General features: G+C 36.6%; 1 protein-coding gene across 1 annotated transcript in view; it reads right to left on the bottom strand.

The window, feature by feature from the left end:
- The window catches only part of SRFBP1 (serum response factor binding protein 1), a 64,417-nt gene that overhangs the window by 14,933 nt on the left and 26,083 nt on the right, over nucleotides 1-23,401 (bottom strand). The window contains exon 4 of the mRNA XM_056513474.1: nucleotides 8,150-8,221. Coding sequence (XP_056369449.1) covers nucleotides 8,150-8,221 — 72 coding nt within the window. The remainder of the gene's footprint in view (nucleotides 1-8,149; nucleotides 8,222-23,401) is intronic.

The raw sequence follows: 23,401 nt of genomic DNA, 5'->3' as shown, positions 1-23,401 counted from the left end.
GTGAAAGTATTCATAATTTACACTCTTTCCCTGTACCTTAGTATTGGAGGTGTCAGTCAACTGCAGCCAGTCTGATTTACCTTCATTACTTGTTGGATCCTTGGCCTGTAAAAGACATCCTGAAAAGCAGCCACATGCTCCCTGTGTGTCACATCAATGTTAATTTGATGTTTCTCCATGCATATAACCTTCTCTTATGCTTTAAAACATTATTTATGTCCTTTAAAATATTCAATGCCGAGAGCCCAGTGCAATTTTGATTATGCTGCAGGTCATCCTTCATGTCCAGCTTTTCCTGGCCCCAAACATACTACGGATACCTAAGTGTCTCATTTTTATACCATACACTCATCCAGACACTGATATTCTGTCTCAGGCATTGTAAGCAAGTCTGGAGAAGGACTGTGGCATCAGTAACTTGGCCTTCCTTTATTTAAAAAAAAACAAACCAAAACACTGAAACAACAAAAACCAAACCAAACCAAAAGGTTGCCAAATCAACCACAACACCCTGAGAACCTCGTTATGCCACTTTTCCTGTATTTTCTTCTAAGAAGGCATAGAAACAAGACTACTTCTAATATTCTCTTCTATTACTCTCATGACAGCTCATATCCAGTAAGATACTGATCACACATCACTCAAACACTCATTTAAAATAGGAATGAAAGTTGTGAGTCGCTTGTTTTTTGTGAGTGCTGTAACCTACAGCTTTCTGGGACTGAAGAAGAACAGCAATGTGTATGTGCAGCACCATGCATCACGACACCACTACCACAGGCGTATCTGACTCTAACAGCACTGTTCTTCCTATCCATCTTTTAATTTACTATACCCTCACAAGCATATTCATTGTGTTTCAATTACCTGGGGATCCAAGCCAAGTATCATTCACAAAAATGTGAATCAACTTCCTCTGAGCTTTATTAACTATTATATGCTTGCTCACATTCCGGTCTGGCACATCAAGTAAGTGAAAAGAGCATACTGAAAACAAAGGCAATGGCACCAGTTCTGAGTCTGAGCCTTGTCTAGGGACAAGATTGTACTTTAGCAAACTTGAACTGTTTAGCCAGACAACAAAATTAAGAGATACAGCCTCACAGGAATACAAATGAGTAGTAGAAAGGTTCTTGGAGTAGCAATTTAAAATCTGAAAGGAGACAGCCCTTTTGTGTCAGAGATAAACAATATCTCTGTGAAACACTGCCAAAGTTACTAGCAGTTTATTTCAATACTGAACTTAAAAGACAACTCCTTCCAGAATGAACAAAAGCAAAGCTGTGGTTAAACTGAGTTCTGTAAAATTGCAATTGTTGCTCTGAGGTTGAAGATGATGCTAGCTTTGGTCTAGTGTACCTCCCATCTCTCCATCAGTGGCACTACAGCGGAGTATGTCTGGCAGTCTAGTTCGAGTGCAGAGGGGCAACTGGAGAAGACATCTACAAATTGTTCCAGAGACAGTAAGGGAAGAGTGTGGTGCAGGGAAGGTGGGAGTGAAATGGACAGAACCCAGTACAACCCTGTACTCTCTCACTGGAAGCCTGGGGAGGGATTGATACTGGCTGGGCTGGCAGACAGATGGACAATTGCAAAGCAAGTGGGGAGAAGACTGGAGAGAGATTTGTTAAAAATTTGACAGACTTCATTTATACTGAATACATATATCTAAAATTTCAGTTGCAGCCACTGTAATGGATTCCAGGCTCTAAAATATAGCATGGTATATATAAAGGTCATGCTAAACAGCCTAAAGTTCAAATGATCAAATTTGGAAGATTAGGAATTTTCAGGAAAAGAAAACTAAGAACAATCAGTCATTCAGAGAAAGTATTTACACCTGAATGTGATATTCATCAATGAATGCAGAATTCTTCACTTCATCAGTAGTCTTAGGAAAACCACAGACATTCCTGTTTAACACTAACATCTGGTGTTTGACATGGAAAACTCTCGGGAAACTGTGGCTTCATACATTTAGAGTAACTTCCATTCAAACTGAGTAAAAGTAGTCAGGACAAAAAGAATTCAACTCTGTAACACTGATGTCCAGAATAAAGACAATTATTTTAGTCTGTGATGCACAAAACTGTACTATTAACTTAAAGCAACACATTTCCAAAAAATCTAATATGTTGACAGATGCATCTATTACAGAGAGAAAAACCTATCTGGCATCTAATATGCAAAATTAGTATCTATTGTTTTGTACTGAAACAAGATAGGAACGTAGGAAACGTAAGAAAATAAATAGTATATTATTATTTTACTATTTTACAAACTATTGTATATTATTATTATTTTACTATTTCAGCATAAACACTTCGTTGGAGAATAGAAAAATCCATGCACCTAGGAAGGCAATACATTCCTTCTGGAGAAAAAGGAAATAATACAACAATGTTTCCATAACAAATACTTACAGAGAAGGGGATGGGGAGTAAGATGGAGATTATCTATGGAATCTAGGTAAGCTATTAAATCATCAGAATGTAACAACCAAAATTTAGATAAAAAGGAGAATGAAGTTTTTCATGGATTCCTGAATAATGCCAGACATTTGCCCCCACATAGCCAAAATCGAACCACAGAATTACAAACGTATTAACGACAAGCATATTATACAACACTTATGGACTATCACAAAGAAAATAGTCTTGTCCCTATGGCTTATGTGCTGCAAACAAAATACTTCCAAAGCCAATATTAAAAATCTATATACAGAAGTATCTACTATTAAGGGCATTAACAACAGAAACAGAAGTTTTATGCCAATTATAACATCTATCCTAATTAGTATGTTTGTGTCATGAGTAGAAGTCTTTAGGAGGGCTGGTGGGAGGAGAAGGAAGGAGGTTGTGGAAAAATCCTCCAAACCCCAAACGAAAGACAGCAACTATTCTGTGTCTGATCCAAAGCCTTTGAAGCTAGCAGCAACTCTCCAATTAAAATGCAAAAGACCCTTTTTAGGGGCCCTTTTTACGATTCAATACATTTCCTCAGATTAAATCTACAGTGCATGCAGAGGGGGTTTGTTTAGATATTTTACTAGGAAGTACATTTTTAAAATAAATGAAGGCAAAGATCACAAACATACATTTAGGATTATCAGATAAAAGAGAAGCCTTTATATTTTTTAAAATTGGGAATTACAGATATGACTGTTCCTCTGTACATGTAGTTGTGGTTCTATCAAAAATTCTATTTGATTCAGAAATTACATCTTTTTTATCCTGCCACAAAGTTCAAAAGTATTAGGAGTACTAAGTTTAAAATTTCCTTTATAAATAAGTGTATTTAGCAGAACAATGTCTTGTATATTCCTTCAGCAAGAACAAATGTCTTGTGTCCACCTAGTGAGTTATTCAGGAACATCTGCTTCTCCAATTAATTATTCACTACTAATTAAAGCCTCAAAGCTAGCAGCTTTTCATAAACTGTCTTTCAAGTACTGAAAAATTTGGAGTGAAAAACTTTTTCAATATAAATCTAAAAAGAAGAACAAAACTAGCATTGTGACTACTCCATCCTTGCTCTTTTTTTGTTTACTTATGACAGAGAGGCTGTGAATTGACAGACTAATCTCAGGCCATCACCTACATAATTTAAAAAGGACATGAATATGACAAATTCTATTTTGATAATGGGATTAAAACACACTTTTGAAAGAAATAAAGTCAATACATATTTAGCCCTATAACTTCATCCTCCCTTTTTCCTGTCTGTCCTGGGCCAAAACACCTTTCTGCCTCTTTCCTTTTTGTCCAAGGACTTCCTTATCCACACACCAGAGATCGACTGAATTCAAGAAGTTTGGGCGATGAAACAGAAATGTTCTTCTCACATGTGAATAAGTCAAAGTCCTGTTACACACATCACACAAAACCCTTTCATATTACTATTAGTATTTTGCTCGGTTCCCCCATCCCAATTCCATTTAAGACATATAGGTAAAGTACCATAGATAGTAAATTTATTCACCCCAGAACTTGTAACTGTAATATATCAGCCCGGACATCTGTTAAAAATACTTGCAGTAGAAGCCACACAGCACTAATGTCAACCCCCCCAAAATCATGTTAAGCCCAGTTGTCCTCATCAGGCAACTTAGATTTTAAATGATCAAACTCATACTGTGTACCCAATTGCTTAGTTAAATTCTGGCATCCTTCCCTATGGCTGTTCATGAGCTGCCTGAGATCCTGTTTCAAAAATCTTTGAATTCCTTTTAAATTCCAAACAAGACAAAGTAGGTCCTTGTACATGAAGCAATCCAAAATAAGCTTGCCAGACCTTAAATTAGGAAAAACAATAAAAAAAGGGGAAAAAAAGCTTCTCAAAGCTACTAATCACTTACATTTCTGTGCTACAAAACATTTCTCAACACACTAAGAAACTGTGGCAAGCTTTTCCATAATCTTGTGATTCAGAGGGATGGGCCTCCAAAAAACTCTGAGGATCATAATATACTCAAAATCTGCTGTGCAGAATCCTCTTTGCAGATAAGCATCTACATGATTCAAACACAACAGGATTTGAGCTACGGGTGGAAATACAAGACTTATTAGGAAAAGGTAGCATTCTTCTCAAGGACCACAGATTAAAGACCAGTGTCAAAGAAGGGAATACCACACTCCTAAGGTTATGTGAAGATTGGATCTGGAGGCAAAAAATATGGGTGGTATTTATAACCTGTGAATGCTTGTTCTGCAAGTCAGAAACACATGCTCAATTCAATCTCTGATAATAATGTATACTGGTACTCTATTCTTCACTCAAAGTCAAAAACAATAGTTAATTGTTTCAACCCTACTCCCCAAATCAGACAGTTGCTGGATTTTGAAACACATAGAGTTTATTCTTTAGAAAAAATTAGAAGTGTTTTGACTTAAGGCAAGATGACATATCACTGCTTGTAGTAGAGTCCCATTATGCTGGAATTCTGTCATTCTCAAGTACTTAAAACACAGGGACTTATTCTTCATGTGCTTTACACCAAAGACTTACTGGAAGAACAGCTAGATGAGATGCTACAGTAAGTTAGCCAATATCTGTTAGCAAAGGGCAACAAAACCAACTGTGGTTATGATGACGGTGTTTGCAGGTGGACCAACGTCCTCTTTTTCTGAGGAAACGCCCAGATTATAAACACAGTTTTATAATACTGGAAAAAATATTAATACATATTAACTTACCTATCCTGCCTACTGCACCTATCTGAATTACCTAAATCTATGTTAGCAACAAGTTGAAGATAACAGTTAAGACTTGGCCAATGCTCAGTTCAGTTTTCTGCTTGTAATAAACAGCATTATTAGGATTAGCTTCCAATTTGTAACTTCAGTGTCCTGGAGCACAACACTTCCCATACATTGCAGGAATATACACTGTGCGCAACGGTTCAAAATGTGCAAACGTGGGTTTAAATTATGAGCTCAGTGACATTTTTTCTAATTTTACTAATGTCTGTCTAATATTTGTGGCAGACAATGCACAACTTGGTACAAAAAGTGCACGAAGACTTGGAGAAAACCTACAAAATACAGGTTCTGTTTTTCAACAGCTGTTAATAGAACCAACAATATAAAGCCTAGTCAAAGTTGCATGGTAACATTTATTACAATAGAACTTATCACCTGTTGTAACAATGCTGCCAGCTGCAGCAATATTAAATGGATCAAAAATATTTCAGCAGGCATGCACAAAGAACTGTTCACCTGCTGCTTCTTGTAATGCTTTTATAAAAAATCTTATGTCATGGGACTGGTAACTCTTGCCAACACCCCCTCCAACTAGATAAATCTGATCTGCTTATTATCAATACAGCCATATTGAAATATAAATCACAGGAACCCCCAGTAAATTGCCACTTGCTAAACACTTAGCACAATTTTATCGTACTTGATTGAAATATATGCAAACTCTTTTTACATAGAAAAGTATGCTTAGCTTGTTCTGAAAAATGCTGGGAAACAGTAATGGAACATAAAAGCTCAGTGAGCAGAAGCAATTAAAAAAGTATCTTGACTACATGACCACTATGCAAAACTAATATTCAGCATTCCACAGTGAATTAAAAGCAGATTGCCTTTTGTCAATGAAAACAAACCTATTCTGAAAATGAAAACAGCCACAGGATGTTTTCCTTCAAATATTTTGAAACTCAAGTTAATGAAAAGGTAAACAGTGTGGTCTGTATTTCATGAGACTACAGAATATTGCTGAGGATAGAAAATCAAATATTTTTTACTGTATGTTTAATGACTAACTGTGGGAAAATAAGAAAAAAAAATATTGGAGAATTAACTTTTGATTAAGCACAGAAGGGATGCCTTCTCCAGTTGGGATAAGCTATGGCTAACCAAAAGCAATCAATGAACTTGTCACACAATTGCACATATTCTTCCACTGCAGTGAGTTTAAATAAGGATTAGCATCCATCCACTCATGAGCTTGATTTCAAATGTAAGTTCCAGCCACTAAAAACTGTGAGATTAACAGATTTCCATTTCCCTGAAAAAGAGGACCAGCAGCAGAAAGTAACAGAAACAACAGATGAAAATCCCAAAACAATTCCAGGAAGATACCTGCAGTATATGTTTTCAAGAATTAAAGCTAAATTAAAGCCTATTTTAAGACTTAAGTAAATATGAGAAGCACACTGTCAGTCACGACTATGAATATATAAAAAATAATGGGGGGAAAGTAAGATTAATTCTATTCCTTCAAGCATTCTTGTCAATAAAATTGCCACCTTAGAAAATAAAATTCTGACTGTAAACCTGCAAACTCCTTTAAAAATAGCATCAATAACTGCATTTTGGTGATCCTTCACTTTATGAGATCAGCATAAGCCTGATGAATTTGAAATCTTGGCAGAAGAATCTCCTATGGTTAAGTGACAAAATGTCACTGTTTGAATTTAGCACACCTATTCAAGAATGAAATCCCTCTCCATGTGTTCTCATACATTCAAAAACTTCACGTCTGCCCCATTTCTAACCTTACAGTAACCAGTTTGTGACTACCTCATCTTCACACTGGAAAAATCTGGTCAAATAAATTTAAAAGAAGAATGCTTTTCAGCTTCACATCACTGTATCTGTGACCTTTTCCTCACTCTCTTCTATCACTAAGTGAGGAAAATCAGTTAAGATGCTTCTACCCAAATACTTCTCCAGAAATACCAAATTCCTATTATATTTTCCTATTAACTTGATTTTGCTGACATAAAACACTGAAAAATTCGCTGGACACTATGCTAATAACTGAACTATATCACACTGATATGACTGTAATATGCAACAGCAGAGTAATATTATAAACTAATGATGCCCTTACAGGAGTAAATGACCCAATTCGACATTAAAACTTAGCCTGTGTACTATAAACATTTCAGGTTTCAGCCCTCCTCAGTGGACCACCTGTAGGAATTAAGGATAAAGTGAAAAAACCCATAAAACTTCATGTATTGACATTTTTAAATTCAGAATTGCTTTCTGGCATCAATAATGTAGCATGTTCTTTAAAATGGTACAGCTCTCAGCCTCAGCTACTCCTTTCAATGAGTGTCTTCATAATTCTACGTCTTCATTTAACCTCTTACAGACATCATTAGTAAGGCAATTAATATTTGATACTCTACATCAGCAGACTTTAAGAGAAACATTACACTGAAATTAATGAGCCACACAGATGCTGGAATTACACTTTTATTACAAGCTAATGTTTGTCACATTTTGTACATGTGGAAACTTCTCTCTGCATTTAAAAGCATTGAGAACATTTTTCCAACTGTTGCTGAAAGCCTACTTAGATTATTTACACTAATGGAATCATGTATATATACTAAATAAACATAACAAATCTATTTATGAAGACTAAGAAATCACTACTATGCTTCCTGGTATTCTGTTCCAATTACTAGGGACTAGCCCACGAGACTAATGACAATTCATACTAGACAGTTATTAATTTTTCTGTAGATATGTCCCAGTGGATAAACCTCCTCAGAAAAGGCAGATCTACAATGAAGATACAACACAACAAACAGAACACACAGTGTCAAATCCAAGTACTTGCACCCACACATGCACCTTTTCACACTCAGAGAAGCAGGCAAAGGAAAACAAAAGCCAGCAAGTCTTACCTTTTTGCAGACACTTTCAAAATTAACTTCTGTCCTAAGAGCAAGTCTGGTAACTTCATCTGGTTTTATTTCCTGTAGATAAAAAATAAGTTTAGTCTTCTTATGATCAGTCTTTATGAAGTCTTTCTATGGTTCACCTTCCTTATAAACATTCTAATCATGGCACCTCCCTAATCTCTTAAAGGAAGAAAACCAGTTTGTTATGTGGCAAACTTTTTGGTGTGTATGTAAACACAACACTTATACTGACTTTCCAAAACACTACCTTATGCTTAATCTGACTGTATATACTAGGCACTGAAGGCAAGGGGGATTTTTCAACAGCAAAGTATGCAGAATGGGTGGTTTTATTCACATAAATATTTCAGTTGCCCATACTGTTGTACTACAAATAAACCTTGGAAGGCCTTAAATTCCTGACTTATCTTCTGATGCAGTTACATCAGAACTTATCAATGTACATGAATATATAAATTGAAGACAATGAAAATGAAGCTGAGACGAAAAAAGTGTTATCATTTTTCTAAAGAGACTGACTGAACATGCACTTTGCATTTCTGGACTTAAGCATTTGCATTGGCAGCTGAAATAGAAGAATGAAAATCCTGGACAAGTGGATTTTGTTAAAAGCTGAATATTTTATGAAACATGCCCCCACGACAGATTTCTTGCTACTTTAAGACACACGTTTTATGTAGGTTGTATTACAAAATGCTCTATTAACCTCATCAACTGAATTAACTCAACATTATTTTCCTTGTCAGGCAGTGCAACCAAAAATCATGTTACATACAGTTGTTTCCCAGATGGCAGTTTTAAAAGCACTTTAACTGTTCTTATGCCAGACCTGAATAATGTCCACACATTTTGAAAAGCTGAAATTCTGTACAAAGTAACTTATCCTCATGTTCAACATGAGGATTTCATGTTCAACAACTATGTTGTATTTGTTAATTTCTTTCTTTCCCTGCTTAAGCATTCTTGAAACCTATTCCAATATCTTCATTTTTATTCCACTGCTAAGTTCCATATTCTATCTCTTTTCTGATGTAAATCTGGAGCAGTCTGTACACTTCCTTAGAAATAACTTCAGGAAGAACCAAGTAGGTAAGTGTTTTATAAAAGGTCACAGTTTGCATCTCAAAACCTAATGTTTTGCTTCTTTGTATATTTATCTAGACCTTTAAGGTGTTGCATGAATTGCGTATGTCTTTAAACAATTACCTATTAACTGCAAACAATTATGTTAGCAATAGTAATGGGAAAAAAGTAACAGAACTTAGATAAATTAACAACAAAAAAACATTTCTTTTTATGAATGTCAGAAGAGCTTCCTGACAATGAGATCTAGAACTTTGCAAAATCATCTCCTAAAGGTACTATTGGAAGCTCAATCACGATCCACACTGGAAAAACACTGGTGATTGTAGGAAACAATCTTCTACTGGCAGATGGACACTTGGATGATCTAACAGAGATGGAAAAGACCTATGATTCAGTTTTCCATGACTTTCCAAAGTGTTTCACAGATGGTGAAAGTAGGACACGTTGTTTAAGTGACATGTTTACTGTCATATAGGAAGTTGGGGGTTACGAATGAAGCTCTGGAACCCAATATTATTCATTAAATCAAGCTGTTGGTTTATTAAAAAAAACAACCAAAAAATATAATTCCTATGATCTTCATCCCAAATAAAACTGCCTATTTCCTGTCTCCTTAGGATTTAAATGCAGCATCAGGGTTCAGGGCAGAGGCAGACAAACTTCAGCAATCCCTCCATGAGAATGGTCAGTTTAATTTTGATATGACAATATTGCAGAATTCCCAAGACATTGCAGAATCATGAATAATACTGGAGAACAAATTACACTTTGGAATGTGAAGTCATGAAAGCCACACTAAAATACCTAGGATACAGAATGAGGCCAAGAACCTTCTGTTCAGGCTTAAATTCCCAAATTTATAAACAATCTCCTTCACTTCTCCTAGATTTAAGGCAAACTAAGAATTTTTGACTCAAATATTCTTCCACAGAACTTTGGTTTTGTAAACGCCACATGGGTCAAGTTACTGTAACAAATACATGCTTTTTCTGTCTCTATCAATGGTCAGCAACAATAAAATAGAAAAAGGAGACAGTGGTATTTTTCTCAACACAGTTTTCTCAACCTTGAGAAGCACCTGACTCACAAGGAAAACCTTGGTATTGAATATCTATTATGGAACCCTCTTTCCAATTGTGCTAAGGGACATTATAACTGGATGCCCTCTCCAGCATCTCTGAGACCAGTCCAGGGATTCTTCCTACCCTGATGCTGCAGCCCAGCCCAGTGTGTCCAGGGACCCAGAGGTATCTCTCCCAGGTCCACAGATATCGCAGTTGCTTTCCAGTTGACAGGTTCAACGAGTAGTGAAGCTCAGCTATGCACCCTGACTCCCATTGCCTTATACCCCCAGTAGCTGGCACCTAGTCCTTACAGCACTGGCAGGCAGGGAACAAAAAAGTGAGATTACAAACAGGAAAGAAAAGAAAAGAAGATGACAGACTGTGTTCATCTGTCACACTGCTTAGTCAGGTAAATTTACTGACTAAAACAGGCTGAGACTGGCCTCTCAAATGCCTACTCCCAATTACGCCCCCTAAGTGCTGCTTATTAAGTTTTCTGTAATTCAGAGGTCCTCCCAATATCCCCAAATCCTCATGTTCCTGTTGTTCTCCCTTATCAGTTACAAAGTCAAGGCTGGCCTTCTGCAAAGTGCTATCAGTAGTTTTTTAATGGCTCATTATTAGTGAGTGGAGATGATTTGTCTCTGTCCCTGTCTGTTTATCCCTTGTCCCACCAGCTCTTTTACTCTCTCTTTTTCTTCATCCCTTCCTGTTTTCTTTTCTATCCTTTCAGCACTGAGAAGATCCACTTCTGAAGGTCCCTAATGAAGAACACTCTCACTGCCTTCCAAATACTCTCACAGATTACAGCTGCTTTCTGAAATCATATTAATGATTGGTGTCATCACTTGTGGCAGCTGGTTTCCAAGAGAGATGCTATGCTCCAGTGAACAAGGAATACAAAAGTTAAGAGGAAAAAATATAAATATGCTACTTTATTAAGTATACACCCACAATAATCCCAGATTAGGGATATATAGACAAAGGCATCCTATCAACCAATGCACACTTTCTTTCTCCTTGACAATCATCCCTGTTTTCCCAAACGTCTAAAAACACCCCAAGCCAAAGCCTTAAAAGTAAGGTGCTGACATACTGACTGCCTATGGAGGGATGATAAACCGCTGGGATCAAGAGACCCTTCTTCCCTACAGACTGACCACATCTTCTCTCATGGGAGAGAAACTACTGGAGACAATACACTGCCAGCACTACTGGCATTAGCGCTCCAGCTGGCAAATGCTGATGGATAATGGGCAGTAAGCAGCAACGGAAGATCTCGTTTTCTTTTACTTACAAACCCCTATCTCTACTTCTGTCATGAAATCCTTTGGAGTCAGGGACACAAGCAAGGAAAGACTCTCTGCAGGCTAATGTACATGAGACAAAGCACGATGGTGCAGCTGTCTGTCCTGGCAGAGCCCACAATGCCCACTGGAATGCCAAGATGACACTGGAAAGAGGTGGCAAAGGAGTGGCAGCAGTAGGACCAGCCTGACTCAGTTTTTCCAACAGTATGGGATTGATGCTCCTCCAGTCATTCCACTGCCCAGTTGAATTGCCAAAGGACAGTGGAGCGATGTCAGGAGAATTGACCTGTCAGCCAGTCGGATCCTCTCAGGCTGCAGGCAGATGATCAGGCCTTGGCTTAAGATTAAGATGAATAAACAGGATGTGAAAAGCTACTGGACATAAGAAAACTGCTGGCTGTGTTATAAAATGTTAGAAGATGCAGAGTGGCTGTACAGATCACGACGGCAGAGTTACACAAAAACCAGACAAGCTCCATGGAAAGGTGGAGCACAGGGCAGACTTTAGGGGTGGGCATATTGCAAGGTAACCCAATTAGTAATAGCACATGAAGCCAACACTGCATACAAAGTTACACTGTGGAAAAAAATAAAAAAAATCTGTGGAAAAAGTAACTATGGGTGGGCAAAGACTGGCCTGGTCCAGAAAAGTGAGCACTGGGGCACAGGGAGAGGTAGCTGTGAGCAGGAACTCATCTCTGAATAGTGTACAGGAGGCAGTGAGCCCTCCTTACTATTTACAGAAACTTAAAACAACAATATTGGGAGGAGGTGGTTTGTTTTTTTTTTAATAAACCGTAACTGTCCTACACAGAAAGACAAGACTATATAGAAGAGAAGCATGCCAAGCATAGATGGTATTTAAAAATAGGATTTCATGCTTATATTGATTGTGTCTACTCAGATGACACTTTATCCAAGCGACACTGAGCAAAACAGAGGTTCTAAACTAAAAGGCATGGAAATGTAATTTACTGAATAGCCTCTGGAAGACAGCAAAACCAAAAAACTCACTGTCAAATGAGGCTTCAACACATGTCAGAAATGCAAGATTTTTCATACAATATGTATTCCCAGCTTTGCTGTTTCAGGCAGTTTTAGATGACTCAGAAAAAAACCCCAGTCTGCCAGTGGCCTGTGGAAGCAATTTAAGAGTCCTCAGACTACTGAAAACAACATGATTTCAATTTTGTTTTGACTAGTGTTTTTTGTTTATCATAAAATTCATTACTTTTCACATCTCCTTAGCTGTGCAAATTTTAAGCCCTTCCATACGAAAAGATGACATTCATCTTAAAATGGTGAAACTTCTACAAAAAATAATTAATTGAATCAGGGTATACAGAAACAGAACACCCTTACCAAAAGTCGTATTTCTGGTGAAATCTCACCTATAGATTTTTACCCATTAACACACTTTTAGCTTTTAAAACATTACTGTAATTTTTACTCTTAAGCCTACGTTTGAGAATACTTTCTCACGAAGTTTCTTATATTTTTCCAGAGTATTCAGTCTGATTTTGCTACTTTCTGTCATTTTCCTAGGTTGCTTACTGAGCAGAAATGCATAAAAGAAAAAGATTCCAGAAAATTTTTCAGCCTTTTTTTTCTACAGTTTAATCCCTGTATATCTTCTTGTCAAAATCAATTTGCTCCCCTAAGTCTTTACTAAGTTCAGTGTTTTACTAATTCAGAACAAAAGCAGTCTTAGATTTATGGGTAAGTATTACCATTGTGAAAATACACAAAAATGGGATATCTTCAAAGTAGTGAAATAAATCAGACGTGGCTCACCTGAAATTTTATCCAGCTTCCAAAAAGAAACAAAATCCATTATAACAGCACAAATTTGTTTAACTTATGAAGGCATGTTTTCCAGAAATGCAGCACTGTAACCGATTATTATCAAACTGATTATGAAGAAAAAGAATATTTTCCTTCCCTAGCAGTTTATAAATTCAAATCCCTTGTCAGTAGCTGTGACCTAAATACACACAGAAGAATTTCCAGTGTAAGTCACATTAGTGGACTGCCACACCAAAGTAAATGGCACTCTGCCTATATAAAAAAATAGAATAAATAAATCCCAAGCCTCTATCTTTGCAAGTCCCTGTTTTACCAGATGTGCAACCAAGATGAACAGTACTACCAGAAGAAGACTTTGGATAAAATTAATAACCAGAATAACAAAAAATTTATCTGGTAAGTAAAATATGACATTGTCTAGTTAAGCGTGGTTTAAACTTATTAGGAAGCTTATTAAACAAATCAGTGCTACACTGACATACCTGCATTATTATAAAATTCCAATGTGTTTCTGCCACAGACAAAGCTAAGCTAATGTCAAGACTGTCTTACTGTCAGTCTTCATGAACTATTAGTAAAACATCTCTCAAGCTCTCTTCTGAGTAATCAGATGTCCTGAACTTCATCTAGCACAGAATAAAAGTTTAAAGATACCTAAGGTCTCTAAGTACTTTCTGTATCTACTCTCATTTTTTAACTACAGCTTTTAAAACAGGAATAATACGGGAGGCAGTATCTCTCTTGGTAATACTGCACAGAAGAAAAGTCTAATTCTAGACAAAGAGTCTGTAGCCTTAGCCCTGGAAATTTCATCTTCCATTTGGCTTTAGTTTTTTCCTCTATGGAATCCAGGCAATCCAGGTCACCCTCATCTTTATTCATCACCTGTAAATTACATAAAATCCTTCAAGAAAGGCATACTGATTTGTCCCAAATTTCCCTAACTCTACCATGATGATAGGTAAACTCAAAACATTGTACTTGCTACTTGTTCGAAACTGCTCCTTCTGCAGCAAAACATTTCTTACCTGAGCACTCACTTTTGTTTTAATAATTTCCTGCTTTGCTCACTGTGACAATTCCCAGTAACAATTTATCCCCCCCGGCTGAATGACAACATGATAACGCCCAAATTATGCAATTGATCAACTTATTTTACTTGGTGCTAAGAAACAGACCGGGTAATCATTAAGATATTGCATTCATTGCATTTCTGAAGCAATTCTAAAAAGACCTATCATTGCCTCCTTTCGCAGCAGACACATCTGTGGATGTGAAAGCATTACACATTTACCAAGAATTTCCTGCTGAGAAGGACTGAGGTTTTCAACCCACAGGTGAGAATCCAGTGGGAGCCAGTAACAGTCTCATGGGAGGTAGATTGATTTGACAGAACATCCAGGATGGTGCTGCCAGGGCCATCTCTGTCGAAGGTCTGAAGCTGACTAATGTCCAGAAAATTATGAAGACTGCCAAGTCATTTGTTAAGAATACTATAATCCTTCATGAATCTAGTAAATACCTATGCATCTCCATGCTAAAAAATTTCCTGTGTTTTTTTTTAACTGCCACTGGGAAAAAAACCTGTACTCACCCATCCTGAAAGCATCAGCCCACTACTGGCCCATGCAGCTGAAATGGGGACTCGTTCTTGGAGCTCTTGGATGAACCACACTTGGTGCTCAGGGCAGAGGATGTGCCCTGAGGGAGACTTCAGCACCTCAGCTCCCCTCTGCTATCACAATCCACTCACAGCACAAAGGGTAGGGCCTTGCTGTGCCTACTATGACACAGCAAATGCTGGATTTAAATCAAATGACATTAAACCCATTTACTTTTAATACTTGAAAAAGAAATAGCTACAAAGTTCATAGGAAAAGAAATAAAAGACAAGGTGTACCTAGTTTACTCACACTAAGGTTAAAGATCTCTCTGCCTCATCCAGATTGACTTGACATTCTTCCTGGCAACACAACATTTATTTTCAATGTTTGCGCACATTTATGCCAGAGCCTACACCTTTCAGATCGAAAAAATAAAGGAATCTATTTCTGGGAGCTGTTTTCATTATTTCTTTAGTGACTCACTCATAAATTCTTGCTTTTTAAATTACAGAATGGCACAAAATCTAAGTGGTGCTAACATGTACATCTTTTAAAAAAATACAGGACTCTACCATGTGGTAGGAGGCATAAAAGATAGAAACTAACCACTGTGGGGTGCATGTGTTTGGGAAGACCTTTTTATCTAATATAATGTAATATAGTGACAAAGTAAAGACTGTGTGTTGAGGCGTGAGTGCACTCAAAATTAGTATAAACAAAACAAATCAGCATATTACCAATGTACTCCTTATTCTAAGAAAATTAGATGTTACATTACAATGGGGGTAGAAATGTCTTTCCAACTAGCAATGCTCTGCACGTTGTGGGAGTTTCTCATTATCAGAGATATATGTACTAAGAGATTCCAAACAGAAATCTAATAGTGCTGAAATAAATACTATTTCAGAAGTTTGCACATATTCAGAAACCACATATTCCTTCAATAAAAAACTTCAGGAAATTAGCCTTTGCTAAGCTTGCAGTCAATGCAGAAAGTCTGATAAATGTCTGAAAATATGTGTATGTAGAGATGTAGCTTTCCATGGAAGTCAAGTTTTACTGTACACTGTACCTGTGTCACAAAGGACAGACAACTACATGAAAGTAAAAGCACAAAAAAAAAAAAAAAATTCCGTGGATATTTTTTTTGTTTGTTTGTTTCACTGGTGTAGCCAACAAAGCTTTTGCAGGCAACCTGACTGGATAACTTGGTTTTGTATCACCGTATACTGAAAACAGAGGTTTTATCCAGTAGCAATGAAGACATTTTCTCTCTAACTGGAGGCAGGTTAAGTGGATTATAATTTAAATACATTCCCCCGTATCACTTGGGTTTAAGATTATAATGATGTTCAAAACTAATTATAGTTTTTAATTTATAAATTATCTAGGGTCTGTATCACAAAGAGGAAGAAAAGCATAAGAAGAAATGGTTCTACAGTTTCTAATTCTCTTGAAGTATGAAAAGACATTTAATGTATTTTTAATGACTTTGCATGTTTTATCAACTGCCTTATATTTTCAAAAGTTTTACTGAACTTTATGTTGTATTAACAGGTCTTAGATTACTTTTTTACTTTGAGAGATCTTATATTAAAATCATTCTTGAAATCATTAATTTCCAACCTTGTTGGATTAAGAACAACTTGGAGAGAAATACTACAAAACAGTTTTAAGAAAAAAACCCAATAGAATTTAATTCATATTTTAAAGTAACAAAACTGAAGACATTACGAGAAGAAATTACCAGAATACAACTTCCCAAAAAAGTCAGAAGCTTAAGAACCACCTCACTTTAGATGAAAACAGGACAATTGATTTTGATGGGAATTAACTATTCCTAATCTGTCAAAAACCCAACCAAACAACAACAACAAAAAAAACCCAAACAAAAAAACCCCTCCAAAATAACACTTAATCATTGGGAATGTAAGAATGTACTTAAAGAGGAACTTGTCTAGCAATTGTTCTTTTTGTAAACTACACTGGTGTCAGGTTTTTGCTGGCACCAATTTTAAACATTACTAAATGTCTACAGTATTGCTGTCTCAGTTTAGATCCAAGTGAAATTCAGTGTTAACCTGTGGATTTTCATCTAGTAAGTTTCACAATACAAAATCTTATAGTTTTCTGGGTTTATTGTTTTCTAGAAAATTAAAGTTACAAAAATACCCATCTAACAAAACTACACCTATTCCTATAGACACAGTTTTGCATAAATTGTTACCTTCCTCTAGCTAAATACCCTCATTCCTCTATGCTGCATAACTTCGTCTAAAAGCAGAACAAGGAGCTGAGGGAAAGACTACTTATTCATGCTTTAGTAACAAAACAAAATGAAAAAAACAACTCCCCAAAAGAACGCTTAACATGGCTAATTGTTTGAGCTCTTGTAAAATACCCAAACTTTATTTGGCAAGTATAGGCTGCTCCTTTCTGCCACGTTTATAAACTAATTTAATATTTCAAGAGGTATGCAAGTCAAATGCCAGCAATTACATCAGTCTACTGAGATGAACACTGTGAACTTGGCATTTTATTCTGTCAATTAGATTAAATGAATTGTTTCATTTCGGAGGTTCACATCTGATTCAGTAGTCACATTCACAGAGCAGTTTTTACTATAGCATACAGAAAGCAATTAGCAAGTCGACAATCTCGTGACAGTTTCAGAGGTAGAAGTAAGCTACAATTACAAGCATATAAAAAATGACAAAAAAAAAAAAAAAGAGAAGGAAAACAAGATCAGAGGCACAGCAAGCATGATGCCAAAAGCTATCATTGGAGCACTCTTTTTGCTTCAACCGCCCCTTGTTTCTGAAGGCTGGCTCGCAGTTCCACCGCCGGCACAGCGCGCTCCGGACGCTGCGCCACCCGCCCCGCCCGCAGAGGGCGCTCCCGCCGGCCGGGCACCCGCGCGCTCCGGCATTCCCGAAGCGCCAGACCCGCCCCGCGACCCCGCCCGCCGCCTTCCCGCCGGAATCGGACACGGAAACAACGGCGAGGCCACAAGGACCCGCAGAGACCCAGCGTGACCAGAAGCACGTGAATACGCAGGCCGCATATGCACAACCCCTTTGTCTGCTTCCAGAGGGCACAAGGGTTCAAAGATTAGACACCATGCAGAAAAAAAGGACTTCTTGTTTCCACTCCTTTTCCCAGTATGCACTGTCTCCGGGAAAATCACTCCTCCTCTACTCCTTTCTTCAAGCTCCAATGGAGAAAAAATGAATTAGTTTCTGACCTTTCCTAGAGATCTTGAAACCTCAGCAAGACAAACCTGACACTGATTTGTCCAAGGTCAGGAATAAAGGTGGGAAGAAGAGAACATAACAAAACGCAAGAAAAGCTTTGCTTTTAGTATATGCAGATTTTTAAACTGGCTGTTAAAACCTCCTCAGCAAAATACTGGTACACAATATCTATCCTGGACAAATCTTGTGTAAAACTACGTCACTAGTTTACCTTGTATCCTGGCAAATCCTCTCCCAATTTTGTTGCACCTTATATAGATGGTGCACCATATCTGATCATTCTTGACACTCTTCTTTATACTTTTACTAGTTTATTTGGTTGGTTTTTACATACACAAAGATGATTTATGCAGTAGACAGTAAAATAATTATTTTTAATAGGAAGAGACTGTCTTCTGTCTGAAGACAAGGAGCAGCAATCTAGCATTTTAACAGATACCTATGGTAACTCCCATACCCACCTAGTGGTATCCACAAAAGCCAATTTCTTTCGATCCAGTAAAAATGAACTACTGGAAATGTAATTCTCACCAGCACCACAAGTACTACTTAGCATTTATCACCACTGAATTTCTTCAGTCGTTTTGTTGCCCAGTTGATCAGTTCTGCAGTGTTTTAGTATTAGTATCTTCCCTACCCTGAAATTCTGGAATCATCAAGCTCTGTCATTCACTTACTTTTTCTGAATCATTTCCAGCACTGATCTGCACAAAATGCTGTTAGCTTTCCAACACTACGAAAGCCAAGCATCTATTCTTTTTTGCCTACTATGTTTAACTCTACAACTAATGAACAGCTCTAAAAAAAAGAAAAACCAAACTAAAATCACATAAAACCACTAGAGGCTTTGGTGAAAGCTGGACAATGGCTTTTTTTAAAATATAAAACCATATACAGACTCAATCAACTACATTTACTATGTATTTCCTCCTTCCTCCTCTCACTGATTTGCAAGGCATGACTTTCATCTCCTAAAGGTACTATTATGGTATTTCTTACTATTCATCCATGTGTTCACTAAACCCTCACTTAAATAAAAGTGCCAATATGTCTGTCCAGCACTGAAGTCATATTTATATTAACATTACATTCCCAAACACACTTCATCTTTTTTTTTAATTTAAGCAGGAGGTAGCCATGGGGGAAATAAGATTTTACACACAGAAGGATCAGTTGGAATAAAGAGTCATAGCAGCTGCAGTTGCCATTCTGAATTAATTAATTTCCAAGTGACTATAAATTTCTTCCAATTTCTTCCTGCCTTCCCACCACAAACCCTTCAAATCGAAGAAATAGGAATAAGACCTTTACCACAATATTAAATAAGAACTTCTATTAGTAAAGAACAAAAGATCTAATTTCTATGGAAAATTTCTTCAGAAGAAAGAGGACAAAAAAGGACAGTTGATTAAGGATATTTAGACAGTTCAATATTGACCCACCATACTAAGCAGATTTACTATTTACTGCAGATATTATTCTTCACTTCTCCAGAATAAATTAAGTACAAAGACCAGGTAATATACAGCAAGAAATTATTTAGATTTGTCTCCGAGATCTCACAAGGATCATCTTATCTTGATGACTACTACACCTCAGCATAGAATGATCAAAATACAAAAGAAAGGTATGTAGTATTCACAGAAATGTTATTTTCTTTCTCAGGTTCTCATTAATTATGGAGACATTTAATAAAAGGCCCAAGTTGGTTCAGTAAAATGAAATGCATGTTAGGATGATGAAAGAAGTCAACAACAAAAAAGTATCTATCTGGAGTACACATAAATATTTTCAAAATAAGCACAGAAACAAGCTGACACTTCTGTCATTATTTGATTAATAGCAGATGTTTTGTTTTGCCGTCACTGGTCAATATTCACATATAGGCGAATCAGTTGCATTTTTTTTTATAATATTGCAAAGGCTGCCTCTTTATTAAAATAAAGAGTGAAAATGCACAGAATTCAGAAAAGAGATGAGTTCTCATCTGCAAGCCCTATTTTTTCAAAAAGTGAAAATGGCTTATTCTGCATCCTTACAAAAAATAAGATAGTAAAATTCTTATGCAAGACTTGATTAGAAAAAGCTTCATCTGCAAGCCATATTTTTAAGCTAGTTGACAACCTGCACTTAGAACATACTTTAATATTTTCCTTAAGTTGTCTCAAATCCAGCAAACAGCTGCCCTTGTGATCTGTTTTGACTTTGTAACTAGGACTCTAAAGCATAAGAGAAAACCATGATAGCTGCTTCTATTTAAGTATCTTGTCAACAATAAAGTTTTCAAAATGAACCTGATGATATTTTTACTGACTTTTATTTTTAAGAAATGCAGCCTGTTTTTAATGTAATCCAGTTAAGTATTTCAGTATATTAAAAAAGCCAAAAAACTTCTACTTTCATAATGTAATAAAACAGTAAGAATGGCTGTCAGCTGTTTTCTTCCTCAAAATTTAAACTTTACAGTAGAAGATCCCACACTAATTTTTCTTTCCTTTTTACAATTTTAAATATTCTTTTATGCTATACAGAAAAAAATTAAGTATCATATTCTACAGCCTTCTCATGCTGAGATTGCTCATTCAACGTATTTTGACCCTGCAAGAGGAGACATATTTATGTAGGTTTTTGATGAGGTGTTCTTTTCTCATTCTTATTCATCAGTTTAAAAAAAACTAAATAGCTTACCTTTTTCCATATCTCCACTGAGCTGTGGACCCTTGTTTTGCTTTAGCCTTACTTCTACTGCAAGTGTACCTACAGAATCCATTCCTGCAGAGCTTCACATTCCTCACTACTTCAAAATCCATCAGTTTTGTACTCAGTAACATGATCTCTGTGCATTCAGGCACAGTGTCTTCTACCTTCCTCACAGGCTGTTTGCTCTTGCTTCCACCTTTGGTGGGTTTCCTGCTTCTGTTTGGGCTCACGAACACACTGTTTATCCACACCTTCTTCTTCTCCATTACATTAAGAGGTCTTTACATTGTGTTCCCTACTTGGGAGAGCTTTTACTTCAACCTTGACATAATTTTAGATAGCCACTGAATTATTATGCAGTTTGCTTCACAAAAAGGCACGTGTTGTCCAGAACAGCCATGAACTGTCAATGACAAAGAAGAATGTGATGTTGAGAGCACAAGCAGCAAACTTTTTCATTTCCTAATAGCACGTGACTCCTCACACGTGTATCCCTGACCAGGGCACACCTGGATGTATCTGCCACTCAAAGCCCCATGCTTCCTGCATTACTGCAGAGGAATGCATCATGCATGGATAAAAAGTCAGACATGCACCACAGCAAGGATCTGGACTGCTCCACTGAAGGATGGCTGAGTAAGTTCTACCCCTTCTTCCTCCCCTGGAATGGTCTACAAGTGGCATCTGGTTCACACCATTGCAAAAGCTGAACCACCACTGCCTCTGCCTTTCACTGAGAAGCATCAAGGACTGTTCCTGGGCTGACTACACTGAAGTTTAAGCACTTCCCATTAGTCTTACAGAAACTTTTAAAGGTTTAAGATTCTGTAACATTAAGATGAATGTTTGTTATCTACTTTAAAAGAAAATACACGAGACCGTTAGAAACACATGCTAGGAGAAAAAAAAAAAAGGGAAAAAAAGTGCATTAGCTTCCATTCTGACAAGATAATTTTACTGCAAGATGTTGACTGAAAGCTAGGTTACAGAGGATGAAACCATTAACCAAGAAAGGAAACAGTACTGCTAGAAGAAAATTATAAAGACTTACGAAAAGGCCTGGTATTCCTGGATATAAGTATGCCATGCAAAAAGGCCATACTAAAATAAAGACCTATCAAGTTCCTTAAGCCTCATCAGTTACCCAGCCCTGTTCTCAACCTTACCACTACTACTTTCAGCAAATTGAATGATTGTTGTTCCAAGGACAACGAGTGTGAAAACATCCTTCAAACTTCAAAATATTTTATAAAATAATTTGGCTTTCAAAACCTTAATCATGGAGCTCATATTCAAGTGTACTTCTGTTAACATCTTGCTAGAATATATGACCAAGAGAAAATAATGTAAAGCATTATTTTTTTCTGAATCTCCTGTACTAAATTCACTATTCTGTGATAAATACTGTGGTTTAAGTGTACTAAAAACCCTCATTGTATTAACTAATCTGTTTCTCCAGTGGTAAGTTTCAGGACAGAGAACATATCTTTCCAAGACACTTGAAAATGACTAAAACCAACTGCTGTTCATTCATGACAAATGGAAGGCATTTTTCCTTCAAGCACTGCAAACTGCCTTTTGTCCATATTCTCTTAATGAGCATCCCCCAAACATGATATAGGAACACCTTCCATAATGCCAAGGTTTTTGTTGTAAGACAAAGGCAAAAGTACTCCTAGACACATGAAAGAAACAACGATTATATTAAGATCTTACTTCAGCCAAGAAATTCCAACAACTCAAGATAAGATACACATTGCCAAGAAATCACTAGACAATGTTATTTTTTTGGTCAAGAAACTTTCAAAAAAATAGCTTCTTAAATATGGAAAGTAGTACTCTCCCATGGATAATAATCCATTTTGATAGTATCATCAAGCCTGACGAACAAGTAAAGTATTAGCAATTTTGTATTTCATAGCAGTAGTATTATAGTAAAGAACTGGAAAGGATACCATTCTTTTTGTTTATCTTTCAAGAATTGTTGAATAGATATTTTATACAGTTTTGGAAAAATGAAAACTGAAGAACTCAAAAACCAGTGTATTCCAATAGCTCTGAGAACTCCTGCAAACAATTAACCCAGGTCCTGCATCCATGTAGCTTGAGCTTTCAAATGTTCTCATTTCTCACTATGTTTACTTCTGATTGTTGTACTTTTGAGACACTTTTAATCATATTTTCCACTTAAGTTTTTTAAATTCTTCAGTTATAAGAATTAAAATACAGGGAATAAAAAATTAAATGTCATTCTAACAATAATACAATATATACTATTTGCAAATTCAAGCAACAAAAGGTTTTTCAACATAGCCCAGAACCAAGACTTCATAGATTTTCAATATATATGCGGAAGTGTGCATGCGTTACTCTGTAGAGCATATTAAAAAGAGTCATGGACACTCTATCA

This window comes from Oenanthe melanoleuca, chromosome Z, assembly GCF_029582105.1.
Source record: "Oenanthe melanoleuca isolate GR-GAL-2019-014 chromosome Z, OMel1.0, whole genome shotgun sequence".
Taxonomy (NCBI): domain Eukaryota; kingdom Metazoa; phylum Chordata; class Aves; order Passeriformes; family Muscicapidae; genus Oenanthe; species Oenanthe melanoleuca.
This window is presented reverse-complemented; position numbering and strand designations above follow the sequence as displayed.